The 17,201-nt window shown below is 50.1% G+C and overlaps 1 protein-coding gene and 2 long non-coding RNA genes across 3 annotated transcripts; all 3 read left to right on the plus strand.

Moving 5' to 3' along the window:
* Positions 1 to 1,782: 1,782 nt before the first annotated feature.
* NAA20 (N-alpha-acetyltransferase 20, NatB catalytic subunit) lies at positions 1,783 to 6,059 on the plus strand. Its single transcript, XM_084289036.1, has 6 exons — positions 1,783 to 1,889; positions 2,028 to 2,052; positions 2,141 to 2,231; positions 3,447 to 3,582; positions 4,609 to 4,754; positions 5,718 to 6,059. The coding sequence occupies exons 1-6, from the start codon at positions 1,837 to 1,839 to the stop codon at positions 5,801 to 5,803; spliced, it is 537 nt and encodes a 178-aa protein (XP_084145162.1). The 5' UTR covers positions 1,783 to 1,836; the 3' UTR covers positions 5,804 to 6,059.
* A 6,933-nt stretch (positions 6,060 to 12,992) lies between these two features.
* On the plus strand, positions 12,993 to 14,168 carry LOC311210958. Its single transcript, XR_014618568.1, has 3 exons — positions 12,993 to 13,870; positions 13,992 to 14,041; positions 14,141 to 14,168. It is a non-coding gene; the product is annotated as an uncharacterized lncRNA (long non-coding RNA).
* A 154-nt stretch (positions 14,169 to 14,322) lies between these two features.
* Positions 14,323 to 16,698, plus strand: LOC311210957. Its single transcript, XR_014618567.1, has 7 exons — positions 14,323 to 14,521; positions 14,631 to 14,766; positions 15,478 to 15,607; positions 15,791 to 15,829; positions 16,259 to 16,369; positions 16,491 to 16,540; positions 16,640 to 16,698. It is a non-coding gene; the product is annotated as an uncharacterized lncRNA (long non-coding RNA).
* Positions 16,699 to 17,201: the final 503 nt, after the last annotated feature.

The following is a 17,201-nucleotide window of genomic DNA, read 5'->3' on the forward strand; positions in this document are numbered from 1 at the left end:
TTTGAATATTTAAGAAAGCTATATCTGTCTTTATTTCCTTCTTACTGTAGTCACATTTCTGGTTTTGTCTATCCAGTTTTGCTCTCTACTGGCACTAAGTGGTTATTGTGGGTTTTGGGGTAAGGGCGGGCAGGGAGGGAGGGGATGTCCATGTACCTAAATAGCTTTTTTTTCTTTTTTCTTTTTCTTTTTTTTTTTTTAATGCCTCTTTTGTGGCCTCATATAGTAACTGATTGCTTCCAGTGTTAATGAATGAGCAGGAGGATGAGCAAGGTACAGTAGAGACTGTTTGGTTTTCAGTTTATTTGAAGAGTATTAACTCAAAAAGCAATAAGAACTTGCAGTGGTCTTCTAATACATAGTGTTAATGATGGCTTTTTTATTTACCGGTTTGGAAGTTGGAGATTATATTTGATATTACGTGGGTATTCCACTATGGAATATTGCAGGTGTAAATTCTTGCATTTCAGCATTCCTGGCAGATATGCAACTCGATAAAGACCTAAGCTTGTGTTAGTTCAATCAGATTTTTTTATGTCCCACCTTCACTGTTCAAAGCACTGGTTATCGATGTGTTTTCTAGTGTTGTCACTTCTTTATAAATAAAGTAAAAATGAGGTATGCATCTTCACTGGTATTGTCCATTTTGTTTATACATGGATATCTACCAGAACATATATTTGAAAACTTGGAAAGCTGTTGTCTGTGGTTTATCTTTACTAATGTTTGTAAATTCTTACGCAAATATTTAAGATTGTTTCTCAACATTTTAAATTGAAATGCTTTATATGAATGGTGGTACAATAAATTGTCATACATGTATCAGAATCGTATTTGCTATAAATATTTCTCTTGGCCCTTTAATGACTAGTAAGAATGTATCTGCAGGGAGTTCAGTATGTGGAAATACCTTGAGTTTATGTACAAATGAACTTGTGAGGAAGAAGGAACATACCTTCACGGCAGAAATGAACTCATGATCGTAGGAATTATCCTAAAACTTAGTGTTGTATGAAGTGGCCTGACACCTGTAAGTCTCGAAAGAAACTGGGTATTGAAGAAGCTGAACGTTTCTGTGCTCATTCTGATAACTTTAAGCCGTTGGTTATTCAGCGACAACGCCTGCAAATATAATTCTGACAATCAGTTGAAACACAGCTCTCCTTCAGCTATTCATTTGAAAGATGGAGGCCGAGGCATAGGTGAAATTTTTTCTGAATCGTTTCTGAAGAAATTGAATTCAGGTAAATAGTGACAGGGAAACAAACATTCGACCGTTTCTGAGTTGATGTAGCTTTGTAAAAGCATTAGACAGGGAAGTAAGCGGTACTGCCTGTGCACTCGGTGCACGCGGAGGCGCAAGCATGGGTGTCGGTAGCCTAGTAACGGGGTGACTGGAAGGGTATATATATATTTTTTTTTTCTTCCGTCCTTCCGTATAACAAACAGCACTCCTGGCAGGTGAGCAATTTAGGCAGCCGCAGCTCCAAGCACCGGGGCGGTTCAGAGGGCAGGGTGTGGGTCCGATGTCCCGCAGAGCCCCAAAGCGCCCGAAGGAAGGACACGGAGGTGCCGTGGGGGAGCCGGGGGAAAGCAAAGGGGGCCCGCACGGGTCGCTTGGCAAGGCGGCGGCCGCGGCGTCCCCCGCGAGCCTTGGCCCTGGCGCACGGCGCCTGGCGGCGCGGCCTCGGCCCGGGCGGGCGGCTGCGGGGCGGGGCCGGGCCGTGGGGCGGGGCGGGGCCGGCGGAGCCGCCCCTCCTCCGCGCCGGAAGAGGCCCCGCGGCGGCGGGAGCATTTCCGGGGCAGCGCCGGCGGCGGCGGCGGCCCAGCAGCGCCATGACGTCGCTCCGCGCCTTCACCTGCGACGACCTGTTCCGCTTCAACAACATGTGAGTGACACCCCACAACCCCCCCGGGCCGGCCCCGGCCCCGCAGCCCGGCCGGGCCCGCGCTGAGCGTTGCTCGCTCTCTCTCTCGCTCTCTCTGTCTCTCTCTCTCTCTCCCTCCCTCCCTCGCTCTCCCCGCAGCAACCTGGACCCGCTGACGGAGACCGTATCCTTCCGCTGCCGCCGGCCGCCTGGCGGGAGGCCTCGGGGGGCGCCGCGCCGGTGTGGCTGTGCTCCTTAACTGGCGACCGCAGTACGGGATCCCCTTCTACCTGCAGTACCTGGCGCACTGGCCCGAGTACTTCATCGTGGCGGAGGCGCCCGGCGGGGAGCTGATGGGTTACAGTGAGTGTCCCGGCCCCGGCCCCGGCCCCGCCGCTCCGGGGCCGCAGCGCTCGGCGGGGGCTCCGGCTGCTCTCGGGCCGCGGGGCGGGCGCGCTGCGAGCGGCGCTGAGCTCCGGGCTCGGGCTCGGGCTCGGGCTTCCCTTCGCCCGCCGAGAGCCAGCCCTGGGCCGGGGAGCCGAGCCGAGCCTTGCCTTGCCTTGCCTTGCCTTGCCGCGGTGGCGTTCGCCAGCAGTACCCGCTACTAGGGCTGTCTGCCGGTTCGCCCTCCTCGTTATCGCTGCCCCGGCATGACGGGAGGCCTTTGCAGAGAGTGGGGAAATGGCCCGTTCTATGTGTTGAAGCCTAAAGCATTGGTGCTGTGAGTGACGGGTGTTTCTGAAGTACTGCGTGCGACAGGAGGTTTGAAGGGTTGTTCGCAATCTAACGCTTGTGTGGTGCTGTGTAGAAACAAGCTCCAAAGACACCCCCGCTCCCCACCCGACTCTTCCCCCTCCCCCCAAAATAACAAACAAACAGAAAAACCCACCTCTTTTGGCTACATGTAATGTGTTTGCAGGGTCTAAGCTGTCTTTTGCCAGATTAGCAAAGCTGCCCAAGTTCTACCCCCTCAAAGCAACCAGAAATTTCCTTTAGTTGCTAGGGTGATGAACTAGTTTTTTGGCTTGTAGCCCTCTGTTCTTCCATTATTCCAGTCAGACCCCGAATTCTGCTCGTTTAAAGACTCGTGAGAATTGCTTAAGGCTTTTATTTAGAAGGCACTCCTCAAAAAACAAACTTTGAAAAATGATTTAACTTTTTTAATGCTAGTCAAGAGACTAGTGTAAAACGAGCAAAATGATGTCTGATGCAATGAAGCAGAACTGTATGAGAACCATCTGCATTGTCTGCGGTAGGTGAAGTTGGGTGTCAGAATAGGTTCTGTTAGCGTGCAGTTGGTGAAATCAGGAACTAGCATCTGGGGGTCTTTCCAATAGAGCTTGGAATCCAGATGGAAATGTGACCTTCAGGGGCCTTGTCTGCCTTTCTCTGAAGCTCTGATATTTGACCCGTAACCGTACAGAGTTGCTAAGTCATAGAGTGATAATACAGACATGCCTTGTTCAGCTTTTTGCCACAGTTGTTGCAGCATGTGTTCATATACTCCTCTGTAACGATGTACACCTGGGGTGCGGTGTCCCAGAGGTGCTGCTGTGCTGATACTCTGTATGTCCGCAGTAATGGGTAAAGCAGAAGGCTCTGTGGCCAGGGAAGAATGGCACGGACATGTTACTGCTCTCTCTGTTGCACCAGAATTTCGACGGCTGGGTTTGGCTGCCAAGTTGATGGAACTATTGGAAGAAATCTCAGAAAAGTGAGTATTACCCTTCTCTTTAAGCTGATCTTGTAAAGTATTCTTTCTGTAGACTTTTGTCCCTGGTTTAGGTATTTGTTTTACATGAAACGTACCCAGACTCCCGGACTTCTCTATTAAATAGTGCCCCCAACTGACTGAAATTCCCTGTAGTTAGAGAACAAGAGCTAAAAACTTCGCTCGGCATTTTAAAATGTCTTGATTTCTATGAAAGCTCACTTGCCATGATGAATGGGAAGTAGTCTAAATTGCAGCAAAGACACAGTATAAATTATCCTTTTCTTGATATTTTGTGAAGTTCTTTTCCTACCAACAGTGTTTTCCACAGTGCCCCCAACATACTTGTTTAGCGTCTGTGGGCTTTGTGCGGGTTCCCTTGGATGCAATATTACGCAAATGTAGTGCTGCAGACAGTAACTTAGCTTATTTTCCATCTCATGCTGGCTTACTCGTACCTGCAGAAAATGAACACATAAGGGAAATGTCCCTAGCTCGTGCCAGTAGGGCAACCCTATCGTGGTTGGTTGAATCCCCAAATTGCTTTATTCTTTGAAGAACTTGCATACTGAGGGCTGTCTCCTCAGTTGCTGTTAGGCAACTGAATTGTGAGACTGATTTTTCTTCCCCTGTTCATTTTGAAGGGGGTAGTCCCTAAGCTAGTGCAATGTAAATGCATCTAAAGTACGGATTATAATTAAAATAATCATATATATATATATATATATATGAATATATATATATGTGAAAATGAGGCTTCTGTGGGTATTTGGCTGGCCCTGTTCTTTTTGTTAATAATTCTGAGTGCACTGGATGGTGTAGAAGATTGTTCATGTGACCAAAAAAAATAACTTATGCCAATACTGGGCTTGTCCCGTGGTAAAAGGAGTGCATCTGTTATTACAGCGTGAAACATACCTGATTAGTGTATTGCCTCATCAGACCTGTTCTTGGTTACATGTTGTGGGTTTTTAATTGGAAATATATTCACCTGCTCGTTCTTACTGTGTTTTGTTTATTTTTTAAAAGAAAGGGCGGATTTTTCGTTGATCTCTTTGTGAGAGTATCAAATCAGGTTGCGGTAAACATGTATAAGCAACTGGGCTACAGTGTGTACCGGACAGTGTTAGAGTACTATTCTGCTAGCAATGGAGAGCCTGATGAGGATGCTTATGGTAAGTACTTGTTCTACCCCACGTTGAATGGAAAGGTCCTCTTGTGTGTCCCAGGGTTGTCCCTGTGTTTTGTTTATAGGGAAAAAGTTAAGGTGGTGGTTGTTTAATGGGATTTTACTTCTTCCTTTAGATAGCTTTTCCTGCTGAGGATTAATATCTGTTAAAAAACTCAACCTTGTGGTTTGCACGTTGCATTGTATCCATGGTAAAATAAAATACCAGATGAGTAAGCTATCAAGTACAAAGACATGTTATTCTGTGAGTAAGGATAAATAACGTTCGGTTACTTATCTAATGGAAAGAATGCTCCTGGCAGGTGCCTGGACTTCTTCCTGATGCCACTGGGAAGAGGAATGGCTGTGCTTTACTTCTTCTTCCTTTCTCTTCCCTCCTTTTCTGTGACGGTCCCCCCCCCCCCCCCATTTGTTTTGTTGTCCCTTGATTATATGGACTTGAGGAATTGTTTTTCTCAGCCAATTAAAATCTTACAGAGGCTAATGGTCCACAGTGACAGAGAATTGGGTGGCCTTTTCAATTTAAAGGACAAAGGTTATGGAAATTTCAAGTACTGTGTTAAAAAAACAGGAGTACTAGGTGCTTGTTATTGCAAGGTATTTTTTCCTGTAAGTGTCCTCCACGAAAGCTTCTTTGGGCTTGCTGTGTATCTTTTCTGTTCATCCATTCATCGTTTCAGATTAAAGTAACATACGAAATACAAAGGCTGTGGACAGACAACTACAGTTGTTGCAGATGACTTAAGTCATGTTTGCCCTTTTAGCCTGCCATTTTCTTGACATTCAGCTGAATTTTGTGCCGCACTAATGATTTGAATTGTTAACATTGCTGCCAAAATTAGCTTGATTGAAAGTGGTAACTTTCAATCTAACTGTAATAGGGAATTCGCTTAGTATGGCTTTGTGCAACAACTCTTGTTACAACAACATCTTGTTCCTCTTGCTACAGATATGAGAAAAGCACTTTCCAGAGATACGGAGAAGAAATCTATTATACCTCTTCCTCATCCTGTGAGACCGGAAGACATCGAGTAACTGTAAACCGTGATTCTCAGGCAACATGCTAAGAATTTTGGATTGCTTTTCTGTCTACCCCCCCAAAACCTTACAGATGAGAAAACATAGCCGCAATGTTTTTTTTCTCATGAAACACCAAAAGCAATATTGAGAAGTTTACTTACACCGTCTTTATTGGTAATAGCTGCAGACTTTTGAACTTCCCCTAGTGAATTTTCTTTTCAAATATTGGTAATGCAGAGACTATTAAACGGAATCACCTGGTGACATGGTGCACGGTGTGTGTTTTTTATTTTTCTAAAATCAAAAATAATTGGCCAGTAATAGTAAAACTCCTAAAAATGCCATTAATCATGACCAGTGAAAATATTATTGTACAATACCCAGGAAGAGGGACAAGGGGAGGTAGTGTATTAATACTTTCATAGAAAATACACCTGTTACAGACAATTTGGACATTTTTACAAGTTCTGTGGCACAAGGAGGGGCTGAACTCAATTTGGTCCATGCTCAATTTGGAAAATCCAGGCAAATAAAGAACTCAAGGATTCCTGTCTACGGAGGACCTGATTCAAGACCAGTTCTTGGTACCATACATAAACTTGGAATGCTGCACCAATTAATTAAGCCACAGTAAGGGTTTCTTGCGTTCTCATCCCATACTGCAGGTATTTAACAGCAGGGTTGAACGCCACGTGCTGGTGGGAAGTAAATACTGCAGGCGGCCGAACTCCACGCATGCGCGATGGCAACAGATGGCGCCCTCTGCCGCCATCTGGTGGTGGGAAAGGGGTACTACAGGCGGCCGGCGGCCGCGCGTGCGAGGTGGCGCCCGCGGGTGCCCTGTGACGCCTCCTGCTGGTGGAAAACGAGCACTGCAGGCAGCCGGGGTCCGCGCATGCGCGGTAGCGCCCGCGGGCGCCCTCTGCCTCCACCTGCTGGTGGGAAAGGAGTACTACAGGCGGCCGGAGGACGCGCATGCGCGGTGGAGCCCACGGGCGCCCTCTGCCGCCACCTGCTGGTGGAAAACGAATACTGCAGGCGGCCGGGGTCTGCGCATGCGCGGTGGCGCACGCGGGCGCTCTCTGCCGCCACCTCCGGTGGCAATCGAGTACTGCAGGCGGCCGGGGTCCGCGCATGCGCGGTGGCGCCCGCGGGCGCCCTCTGCCGCCACCTGCTGGTAGAAAACGAGTGCTGAAGGCGGTCGGGGTCCGCGCATGCGCGGTGGCGCCCGCGGGCGCCCTCTGCCGCCACCTGTTGGTGGGAATCGGGTACTGCAGGCGGGCGGGGGGTGCGCATGCGCGGTGGCTCCCACGGGCGCCCTCTGCCGCCACCTGCTGGTGGAAAACAGGTACTGCAGGCGGCCGGGGACCGCGCATGCGCGGTGACGACCGCGGGCGCCCTCTGCCGCCACCTGCTGTTGGAAAACAGGTACTGCAGGCAGACGGTGGGTGCGCATGCGCAGTGGCGCCCGCGGGCGCCCTCTGCCGCCACCTGTTGGTGGGAATCGGGTACTGCAGGCGGACGTTAGGCGCGCATGCGCGGTGACGACCGCGGGCGCCCTCTGCCGCCACCTGCTGTTGGAAAACAGGTACTGCAGGCAGACGGTGGGTGCGCATGCGCAGTGGCGCCCGCGGGCGCCCTCTGCCGCCACCTGTTGGTGGGAATCGGGTACTGCAGGCGGACGTTAGGCGCGCATGCGCGGTGACGACCGCGGGCGCCCTCTGCCGCCACCTGCTGGTCGGAATCGGGTACTGCAGGCGGCCGGGGTCCGCGCATGCGCGGCAGAGCCAGCGGGCGCCCTCTGCCGCCACCTATCGGTGGCAATCGAGTACTGCAGGCGGACGGGGGGCGCGCATGCGCGGTGGCGCCCGCGGGCGCCCTCTGCCGCCACCTGTTGGTGGGAATCGGGTACTGCAGGCGGACGTTAGGCGCGCATGCGCGGTGACGACCGCGGGCGCCCTCTGCCGCCACCTGCTGGTCGGAATCGGGTACTGCAGGCGGCCGGGGTCCGCGCATGCGCGGCAGAGCCAGCGGGCGCCCTCTGCCGCCACCTGTCGGTGGCAATCGAGTACTGCAGGCGGACGGGGGGCGCGCATGCGCGGTGGCGCCCGCGGGCGCCCTCTGCCGCCACCTGTTGGTGGGAATCGGGTACTGCAGGCGGACGTTAGGCGCGCATGCGCGGTGACGACCGCGGGCGCCCTCTGCCGCCACCTGCTGGTCGGAATCGAGTACTGCAGGCGGCCGGGGTCCGCGCATGCGCGGTGACACCCGCGGGCGCCCTCTGCCGCCACCTGCTGGTCGGAATCGGGTACTGCAGGCGGCCGGGGTCCGCGCATGCGCGGTGACACCCGCGGGCGCCCTCTGCCGCCACCTGTCGGTGGCAATCGAGTACTGCAGGCGGACGGGGGGCGCGCATGCGCGGTGGCGCGCGCGGGCGCCCTCTGCCGCCACCTGCTGGTGGAAAACGAGTGCTGAAGGCGGACGTTAGGCGCGCATGCGCGGTGACGCCCGCGGGCGCCCTCTGCCGCCACCTGCTGGTCGGAATCGGGTACTGCAGGCGGCCGGGTTACGCGCATGCGCGGTGGCGCCCTCGGGCGCCATCTGCCGCCATCTGCTGGTGGGAAAGCGGTACTGTAGGCAGCCGGGGGCTGCGCATGCGCGGTGTCCTCCGCGTGCGCCCTCTGCCGCCACCTGCTGGCCACTTTGGGGTACTGCAGGCAGCCGGGCGCCACGCATGCACGTTGCTTATTACGTCTTTTTTTTTGATGTGTAATTTCCTACACTCCTAGATTTTTCTTCATATGTAAATGAGAGGTTTGAGCTAATTCCCGTGGAAAATATTTCATTTACTTTCTTGGTTGTATTGTCCTTTCTATGTTCAAAGCTGAGGCATAAATACGGTATATTTTGCTTCTAGAAACACCCCAGTTCTTTTGTCTGCACTCTGCATGCTGTAAACTAGGGAAAGGCACAAAAAAACAAATAAATAAATAAATAAAAGAACACAGCTGCTGCTGCTCCTGCTCTCTTTCTTGTGGTTTGCCCCCTCCTCTTTCCCAGGTGATTGGGTTTGGGTGCTGGGCTGGGCCAAATGGTATAGGAGCCCCAGGCATGGCATCAGAGAGCTCCTTCTGCCTGGGCTGCTCTTTGGGGTCAGTGCTTTGTTTATGCTTCTGTTAGCTACATGCAGAGTTCTTTTGGTGGGTTAGGGTCTGGTACGATCTTTTAGAGGAAACCGATCTAGTAGTATGTGCATGTATTGCTTGAAGCTCTTTGGAGGTGATTAATTGTTATAGCACATTTATGGATGGGATGTCAATGTTACTTTATGTGTTTGCTTTGTTGTTCTAGGTCCCTCGTGATTTTTGCAGGGTTACGGGGCAGATGCCACCAGATCTACCCCTTTTGTTGTTTTTGTTTTGTTTGATTTTTTTTTCTTGATTTTTCTTTTTCTTTTTTGGAAGGGGGTTTGGGATTTGAGTGTCCTGTTTTTTTGGGTTTGGGATTTGAGCATCTTAATGTTGCGGGTTTGGGATTTGAGCGTCTTAATTTATTGGGTTAGGGGTTTTAGGCATAGGACTTCAGGGGTTTAGTGTGGTAAATAGTTTGGGTTAGGTCTGTAGGGGTTTCGAGGATTTGTAGGGTTAGGCCTTGAGACTTTTTTGTGTAAGGGCGGGAAGGGCTAGGGTTACAGTGAGTGCTGTTAAATGTAGTTCTCGAAAACTCGGCCTCTGATTGGCCGTGCTGGCTGTCCAGGGAATTCTGGTAGGTGTAGTTTTCCGGCACCAGGCTTCCGGTAGGCCGTGTTGACTGCCCAGAGCATGCCGGGAGATGTAGTTCTGGGACTCCGAACTTCCGGGAGGCCATGTTGGGTGCCCAGAGCATGCCGGGAGATGTAGTTCTGGGACTCCGAACTTCCGGGAGGCCATGTTGGGTGCCCAGAGCATGCCGGGAGATGTAGTTCTGGGACTCCGAACTTCCGGGAGGCCATGTTGGGTGCCCAGAGCATGCCGGAAAATGTAGTTCTGGGACTCCGAACTTCCGGGAGGCCATGTTGGGTGCCCAGAGCATGCCGGGAAATGTAGTTCTGGGACTCCGGACTTCCGGGATGCCATGTTGAGTGCCCAGAGCATACCGGGAAATGAAGTTCTGGGACTCCGGACTTCCGGGAGGCCATGTTGAGTGCCCAGAGCATACCGGGAAATGAAGTTCTGGGACTCCGGACTTCCGGGAGGCCATGTTGAGTGCCCAGAGCATACCGGGAAATGAAGTTCTGGGACTCCGGACCTCCGGGAGGCCATGTTGAGCGCCCAGAGGGTGCCAGGAAATGAAGTTCTCGGGAACTAGGGTTGGGGTTAGGGACTAGGGCTGGGGATAGGGTTAGAGTTTAGGGTGAGGGTTGGGGTTAGGGGTTAGGGCTAGTGAATGCTGGTTCTCTGTGTTTACAGATGACAGTGAGCGTGTTTAAACTAATTCCAGTTGAAGAAGTTTCAGTTACTTGCTTGGTGACGTTATCAGTTCAACATTAAAAGCTGCAGCAAAAGCAAAAGGGGATTTTTGCTTCTAGAAACACCACAGGTCTCTTGTCTGCTCTCTGAATGTTTTTGAGATAAAACAGATTTTAAAAAACAAAGGAAAAAAAAAAACACAGCTGCTTCTTTTGCTCTCTTCCTACTTTCATGTGCTTTGCCCCTCCCCTTTCCCAGGTGATTGGGTTTGGGTGCTGGGCGGGGCTAAATGCTATATGAGCCCCAGGCATGCCATCAGGGAGCTCATTCTGCCTGGGCTGCTCTTTGGGGTCAGTGCTTTGTTTTTCCTTCAGTCCGTTGCAGGGTTGTTTAGGCAGGCTGGAGTCTATGGATTTCTGGGTTTTAAGTGCTTGGAATTCACTTAGTAGAGGGATGTTTAGTGGGAGCTGCTGGCTCACTGTTTTTTTTCTTGGGATGGTGGGATACTCTTCTGTTTTTTAAGCTATATTTTAATCTCTAGATGTATAAAATCAGTGGTGTAACTCACCAGAGGACTAAAACCAGCTTGACTGCATGCTACGTGTGGCTTGGCAGTGTAGATGCAGCATTACCAAGAGACTGAGTAGGGTTGTATCAGAGTCACCTCTTTCCTCTGCAAAGGGTAAGTCTGTGATTACCCCTGCCGAGGCTTGTGTGTGTGTGTGCATGTCTTTTTGGATCTTGTGGAGCTCAGTTTTCTTTTTTGTTTTTCTTTGTGTGTATGCATGTTCTTTTTTTTTTTTTTTTTTTTTTTTTTTTTTTTTTTTGAGGGTCAAATAGTGTGTGTGCTGAGTGTGGTTAGAATGAGGAGGTGGGGAGCTGCTCAGGACTGGTAGGTTTGGTTTCTAGGAGTATGCGGCATCCTTCCTGTGCGACGTGACTAATTGTTGGGCTGGAACTTTCCAGCTCGTGTGTCTTAAGCAATGTAGCTTGTGTAGCGTATGTTGTGTGTCCCGGGCAGAGTTTGCAGTGGTGCTGTGAACGAAGAATCTGAGTTAGAGCTGGTGAGCAGCTGAAGTACAGGAGCTGGGAAGAGAGGTATTATTGCAACAGGTATGCTGTGGCTGTGAGGTGCCTCAGAGTGTGCTTTTCTCTTGTCTCTACAGGTGCTTTGTGCAGTTGTGGACAGGGAAGGGAAATCCTCGTGTCACGAAGCTCTGAGGGAAGGTGAGTGTTGTCAGCCTGGTCATCCCTTATCCGAAGCGAAGGGAAGACGCTCAGGTGTTTTTCTGTGAGGGTCTGAGGTGAGGCTGTTTGGGATAGAGGAGCAGTGTGGCAGGTGTGTGCTTGCAAGCACAGTGGTCGTTGTGTCCTTTTGTGTTCCCAGGTGGCGTGGGTGATGCTGGCCGCTCCTTTCAAGCTTGGACCTAATTTGCAGGTACAGAGGCAAGTGGCCTGCTGTTTTGAAAGGATAAAACTAAAGATGGGGTCCCTTTTGTTGTTGAGGGATGGGTGCTACAGCTGTCAGCTGAATGTTTATCTTCTGCCTGTGTTTTGCCTTTTGTTCAGGGTGAAATGCAGTGCGCAGTGCAGGACGTCTTGACCCGAGCTGCCTCTGCGGTGACTCTGGTGCGTGATGAGCAGAGGTAACTGTTGTTTTTGGGGCGCGGTTGTCACTGCAGTTATTTTCCTACATCCAATAGAGTAAAATTCCAGTTTGCCTTTTAGAGGTGCTATAAGTGGGTAAAGGGAACAGATGGAAGCATGTGCCACGTGGGGCAGGCAAGCGGCTGAGGTACAGGAGGGGATGAGAGTATGTGATTTTTTTTTTTCTGGGGATGAAATGGAATCAATTTTGTTGGTGTATAATGTGTTCTGCTCCTAGATTTTTCTTTCAATGTGAAGAAAAGTTTGAGCTAATTCCAGTTAAGCAAGTTCCAGTTACTTGCTGGGTCGTATTGTCCTTTTAATATTCAAAGCTGCAGCAAAAGCATGGGGATTGTTGCTTCTAGAAACACCCCAGTTCTCTTGTCTGCACTCTGCATGCTGTTCAGCTAAAGCAGACTAAAAAAATAAATACAGGAAACACACACATGCACAAAAAACAACAACAACAAAAAAAACACCATTGGGTGATGTGTTACGAACGTAACGATCATTTAGTCCCTTTGTTTTCCCAGGTGGTGTGGATGATACTGGTTGCACTGTTGGAGCTTGGATTTGGAGAGGAACAGGTGAGCAGAATCGTATGTTGCATCAGCAGTAGTCAGCATTGTGGAGAAGGTGGGCATCATGGCTGGCATACTAGTGAATGCTGGTAGTCTGTTTTTGCAGCTGATGATGAGCCTGGCAATTGACTAAGATGACAATCAGTGCCCGTGCATTTCTTGAGGCGGAGGGAATTTACCATGCAGCAACCTGAGAGCTAAGTTGGGGGGCACCTGGTATTTGCGTATCTGGGGTGGCTAATGGGAGCTGGGAGCCAGAGCAGCATGGAGCCAGCTGGCTGAATAGACTTGGTGCCACTGTGAGGGTGGCTCAGGCTGGGTCACGTTCAGGCTGCTTGTGGCTGGGTCACCAGGCTAATAGAAGCAGCGGGATTATTTTGTAGCGTGAGTGGGTGCACCAGGCAGGACAGTTTCCTTCTGTTTGTCTGTCTTGTGGTGTTGCTTCTGCAATGTCTGTTCTGTGCTTCTCAGGTCTTGATATCCTTCTAGCTTTTTAGACTGGACTGACTAGACAGGCGACTTGGTAGCGGTGCTGAAGGGCCTCAGTGCTTGTTTTGTCATCATGACTCTGATCCGAGCACTTCTTGTCTTGCAGTCGCTGCTTGAAGTGCAGATCTGTTTCAGGTCTTCTGCATCGTATTCGGTTTGAGATCGTGTCTGTTTCCATCCTCATTCTTGCAGAAGTCATCTGGGCTGCATCAGGAGCTCTTGCTTGGGAATCGATTACCTAAGCATCTTCTTATGGGGTTTTCTCTCCCCATCCTTCTGGTCTCTTGTCTTGAAGGCAGGCTTTTTAGGCCTCCATCATCCCAGTTTTGGCAGTTGCTTCCAGTCACATGTCGTGACATTTGAGTCTCTCCTTGGGTCTGCTGCAGAGCACCTGTTCTGACTTGCTGTTGCCATAGGGCTTCCCTCTGGGGGTCGCTTTTTCTTGTGCCATGTTGTGTGTTTTGCTTGTAGTGTTTGTGGCGTGCCTGTGTGTGTATGTGTTTGGTCTGAAGCTGTCCTGCCTGGCAGTTAGTGATGACATCTAACGTGGCAGTGCATGGGTGTACTAATACATTGTCTGGACTGTGTTGGCGACGACATCTGGTCTGCCTCTGGGCACGTACTGAAGGGCAGCAGGCACAGTCATCTCTGTGGTGTTTGTCAGATGTGTGTGGGGGGGGAGAGTTGAGCTGCTTGCGAGCAGCTGCTCGCATAAGTGCTTGAACAGTGTGCTTGAGGAGGTCTGTCGAATCTTGAAAGCTTACAGATATGGGGTTTTGAAACTTTTATTTTTTTTTTTCTATCCTGTCCCCAGTAGAGTGTAAACCTTTGGAGGAACCTGTCACAGGAAAGAGCTCCTTCTGGAACTGTTCAGCACTGGGTAGGCAGCTCAGTGACTGGCTTGGTCTACTTCTGAGGTATGGGGGCTGCTGTTTTGAAATGATAATATTGTAAATGGAGTCCCTTTGTGTTGTTGAGGGATAGGTGCTAATGCTGGCAGCTGAATGATTATCTTGTGACCGTTTTCATTTGTTAAAGCTGAAACACAGTGTACAACACGGGACTTGACCGGAGCTGCTTTTGGCAAGGTGAGCGATGAACAGATGTGGCAGGTACTTTAGGGGTGCAGTTGTCACTGCAGTTACTTAACTGCACAAAGTACAGTAAAAATCCTATTTATATTTCAGAGGTGTTGTAGCTGGCCTAAGAGAGCAGATGGAAGCAGCTGCCTCGAGGGCAGGTGAGGGGGCCCGAGGTAAGGGAGCAGATGAGAGTAACTGTCCTAGCTGTGCTGTGTCTTTGGATGCTGCTTCAGCCTATGCTTTTCTTTTTGTTTCACAGGTGTGTCGCACAGGCTCAGAGGGGCCAAGCTGCACTCTGAAGAGCAGCACGAGAAGGGCGGGCTGTTTGTGAGCTGGATTGGAGCAGAATGGTCAAGTAGCACGAGGTGACTGCGAAGGGTCTTGCTTTGCAGGTGCCATGGCAGGCTCTCCACAGAAGCAGTTGAGGATTTGAGAAGAGGTTGCAGATCATCGAGGAGCGACACGTGCAGGGATGGCTTGAAAACGGTATGGCTGCTTTCTCTTCTGTTCATCAGGTGTCCCAGGCAATGTGGGCTGTGATGTTAGTCTTTAGAATCGGAAAAAAGCAGGTGCTGATGGCTGTCTTCTTTGGTAGGCAAAGAGTTGCCAGAAGCCCCGTCCTGTGTAGCCTGGGCACGCCTCGCTGAGTATGAAGCCTGCTTTCCAGCAGTTCTGAAAACTGTGTTGAGGCTGAAACGCTGCATCTGTGTTTGGTTTGGGGTTGCATCTTGGTGAGTGTAAGGATGGATTTTAAGTGGGTGCAGCGGAGGGCCCGGCCCCAGTGTCCTGTAGTGTGTTTTGACCCATGAGCATAGCCTTTTGGTTCTCAGATAGCCTACTGAAGTAAGTGATTTTTGCTGCGAGTGGAACGGAATTGATTTTGTTGGTGTATAATCTGTTCTGCTCCTAGATCTTTCTTTCTATGTAAATAAAAGTTTGAGCTAATTCGAGCTGAAAAAGCTTCAGTTGCTTGCTTGTTTGTATTGTCCTTTCAATATTCAAAGCTGCAGCGAAAGCATGGGGATTGTTGCTTCTAGAAACACCCCAGTTCTCTTGTCTGCACTCTGCATGCTGTTGAGCTAAGCCTTATAAATAAGTAAATAAACCACAGCTGCTGCTCCTCCTCTTTCTACTTTCATGTGCTTTGCCCCTCCCCTTTCCCAGGTGATTGGGTTTGGGTGCTGGGTGGGACCAAAAGGTATATGAGCCCCAAGTATGCTGTCAGAGAGCTCCTTCTGCCTGGGCTGCTCTTTGGGGTAAGTGTTTTGTTTTTCCTTCAGTCAGTTGCAGGGTTCTCTAGGCAGGCTGGAGTCTATGGATTTCTGGAATTCTAAGTGCTTGGAATTCACTTAATAGAGGGATATTTAGTAGTGGTTGCTGGCTCACTGTTTTTTGGGATGGTGGCTTATGCTCCTGTGTTTGATCTGTATTTTAATCTCTAGATGAATCAACCCAGTTGTGTAACTCTCCAGAGGACTTAAACCTGCTTGATTACATGCTAGAAGAGGCTTGACCGCGTTGGTGCAGTATTACCAAGAGACTGAGCAGGGTCACCTTTTTCATCTGCAAAGGGTATGTCTGTCATTACCCCTGCCGGTGCTGCTATGCATTCATGGCCTTGTGGCATTCGTGGACTTCATTTTTTTTTTTTTTTTTTATTTGTCTAGCTCTGGTCTCTGTGTTTGAGTCCTCTGCATGTGCTGCACTGTTTGCGTATCCATTGTGGATGTGACCTTCTCTCTTTGTTTCTTGTAGCTCAGAGCATAGGCACGGAAGCTTGAACGAAGCATGAGGGTGAGTGGACAGCAGTGGCGGCCCCGAGTTGGTCGGTGGTGTTTGTGGCGTGCCTGTGTGTGTATGTGTTTGGTCTGAAGCTGTCCTGCCTGGCAGTTAGTGATGACATCTAACGTGTCATGTGTGTGTATGTGTTTGGTCTGAAGCTGTCCTGCCTGGCAGTTAGTGATGACATCTAATGTGGCAGTGCATGGGTGTACGAATACATTGTCGGGAGTGTTTTGGCAAAGACATCCGGTTTGCCTCTGGGCGCATACTGAAGGGCAGCTGGCACAGTCATCTCTGGAGGTTGGGAGATGTGGATTTGGCAGAGTTGATCTGCTTGCGAGCAGATGCTCGCATAATGCTTGAAGGGTGCACTGTTGAATCTTGAAAGCTTACAGATATGGGGTTTTGAAACTTTTATTTTTATATCTTTCCTGTCCCCAGTAGAGTGTGTACCTTAGTAGGAACTGCTCACAGGAAAGAGCTCCTTCTGGAACTGTTCAGCGCTCCGTAGGCAGCTCGGTGACTGGCTTGATCTACTTCTGAGGTGCTGAGGTAAGGGGGCTGCTGTTTTGAACTGATAATATTGTAAATGGGGTCCCTTTGTGTTGTTGAGGGATAGGTGCTAATGCTGGCAGCTGAATGATTATCTTGTGACCGTTTTCATTTGCTTAAGCTGAAACACAGTGTACAACACAGGACTTGACCACAGCTTCTTTTAGCAAGGTAAGAGATGAGCAGATCTAGCCGTTACTTTAGTGGTGCGGTTTTCACTGCAGTTACTTAACTGCACAAAATACAGTAAAAATCCTGTTTATATTTCAGAGGTGTGCTGTAGCTGGCTTGAGAGCAGATGGAAGCATCTTCCTCGAGGGCAGGTGAGGGGGCCCGAGGTAAGGGAGCAGATGAGAGTAACTGTCCTAGCTGTGCTGTGTCTTTGGATGCTGCTTCAGCCTATGCTTTTCTTTTTGTTTCACAGGTGTGTCGCACAGGCTCAGAGGGGCCAAGCTGCACTCTGAAGAGCAGCACGAGAAGGGCGGGCTGTTTGTGAGCTGGATTGGAGCAGAACGGTCAAGTAGCACGAGGTGACTGCGAAGGGTCTTGCTTTGCAGGTGCCATGGCAGGCTCTCCACAGAAGCAGTTGAGGATTTGAGAAGAGGTTGCAGATCATCGAGGAGCGACACGTGCAGGGATGGCTTGAAAACGGTATGGCTGCTTTCCCTTCTGTTCATCAGGTGTCCCAGGCAATGTGGGCTGTGATGTTAGTCTTTAGAATCGGAAAAAAGCAGGTGCTGATGGCTGTCTTCTTTGGTAGGCAAAGAGTTGCCAGAAGCCCCGTCCTGTGTAGCCTGGGCACGCCTCGCTGAGTATGAAGCTTGCTTTCCAG

Source organism: Netta rufina, assembly GCF_964035555.1.
Source record: "Netta rufina genome assembly, chromosome: 6".
In the NCBI taxonomy this organism is placed as follows: Eukaryota; Metazoa; Chordata; class Aves; order Anseriformes; family Anatidae; genus Netta; species Netta rufina.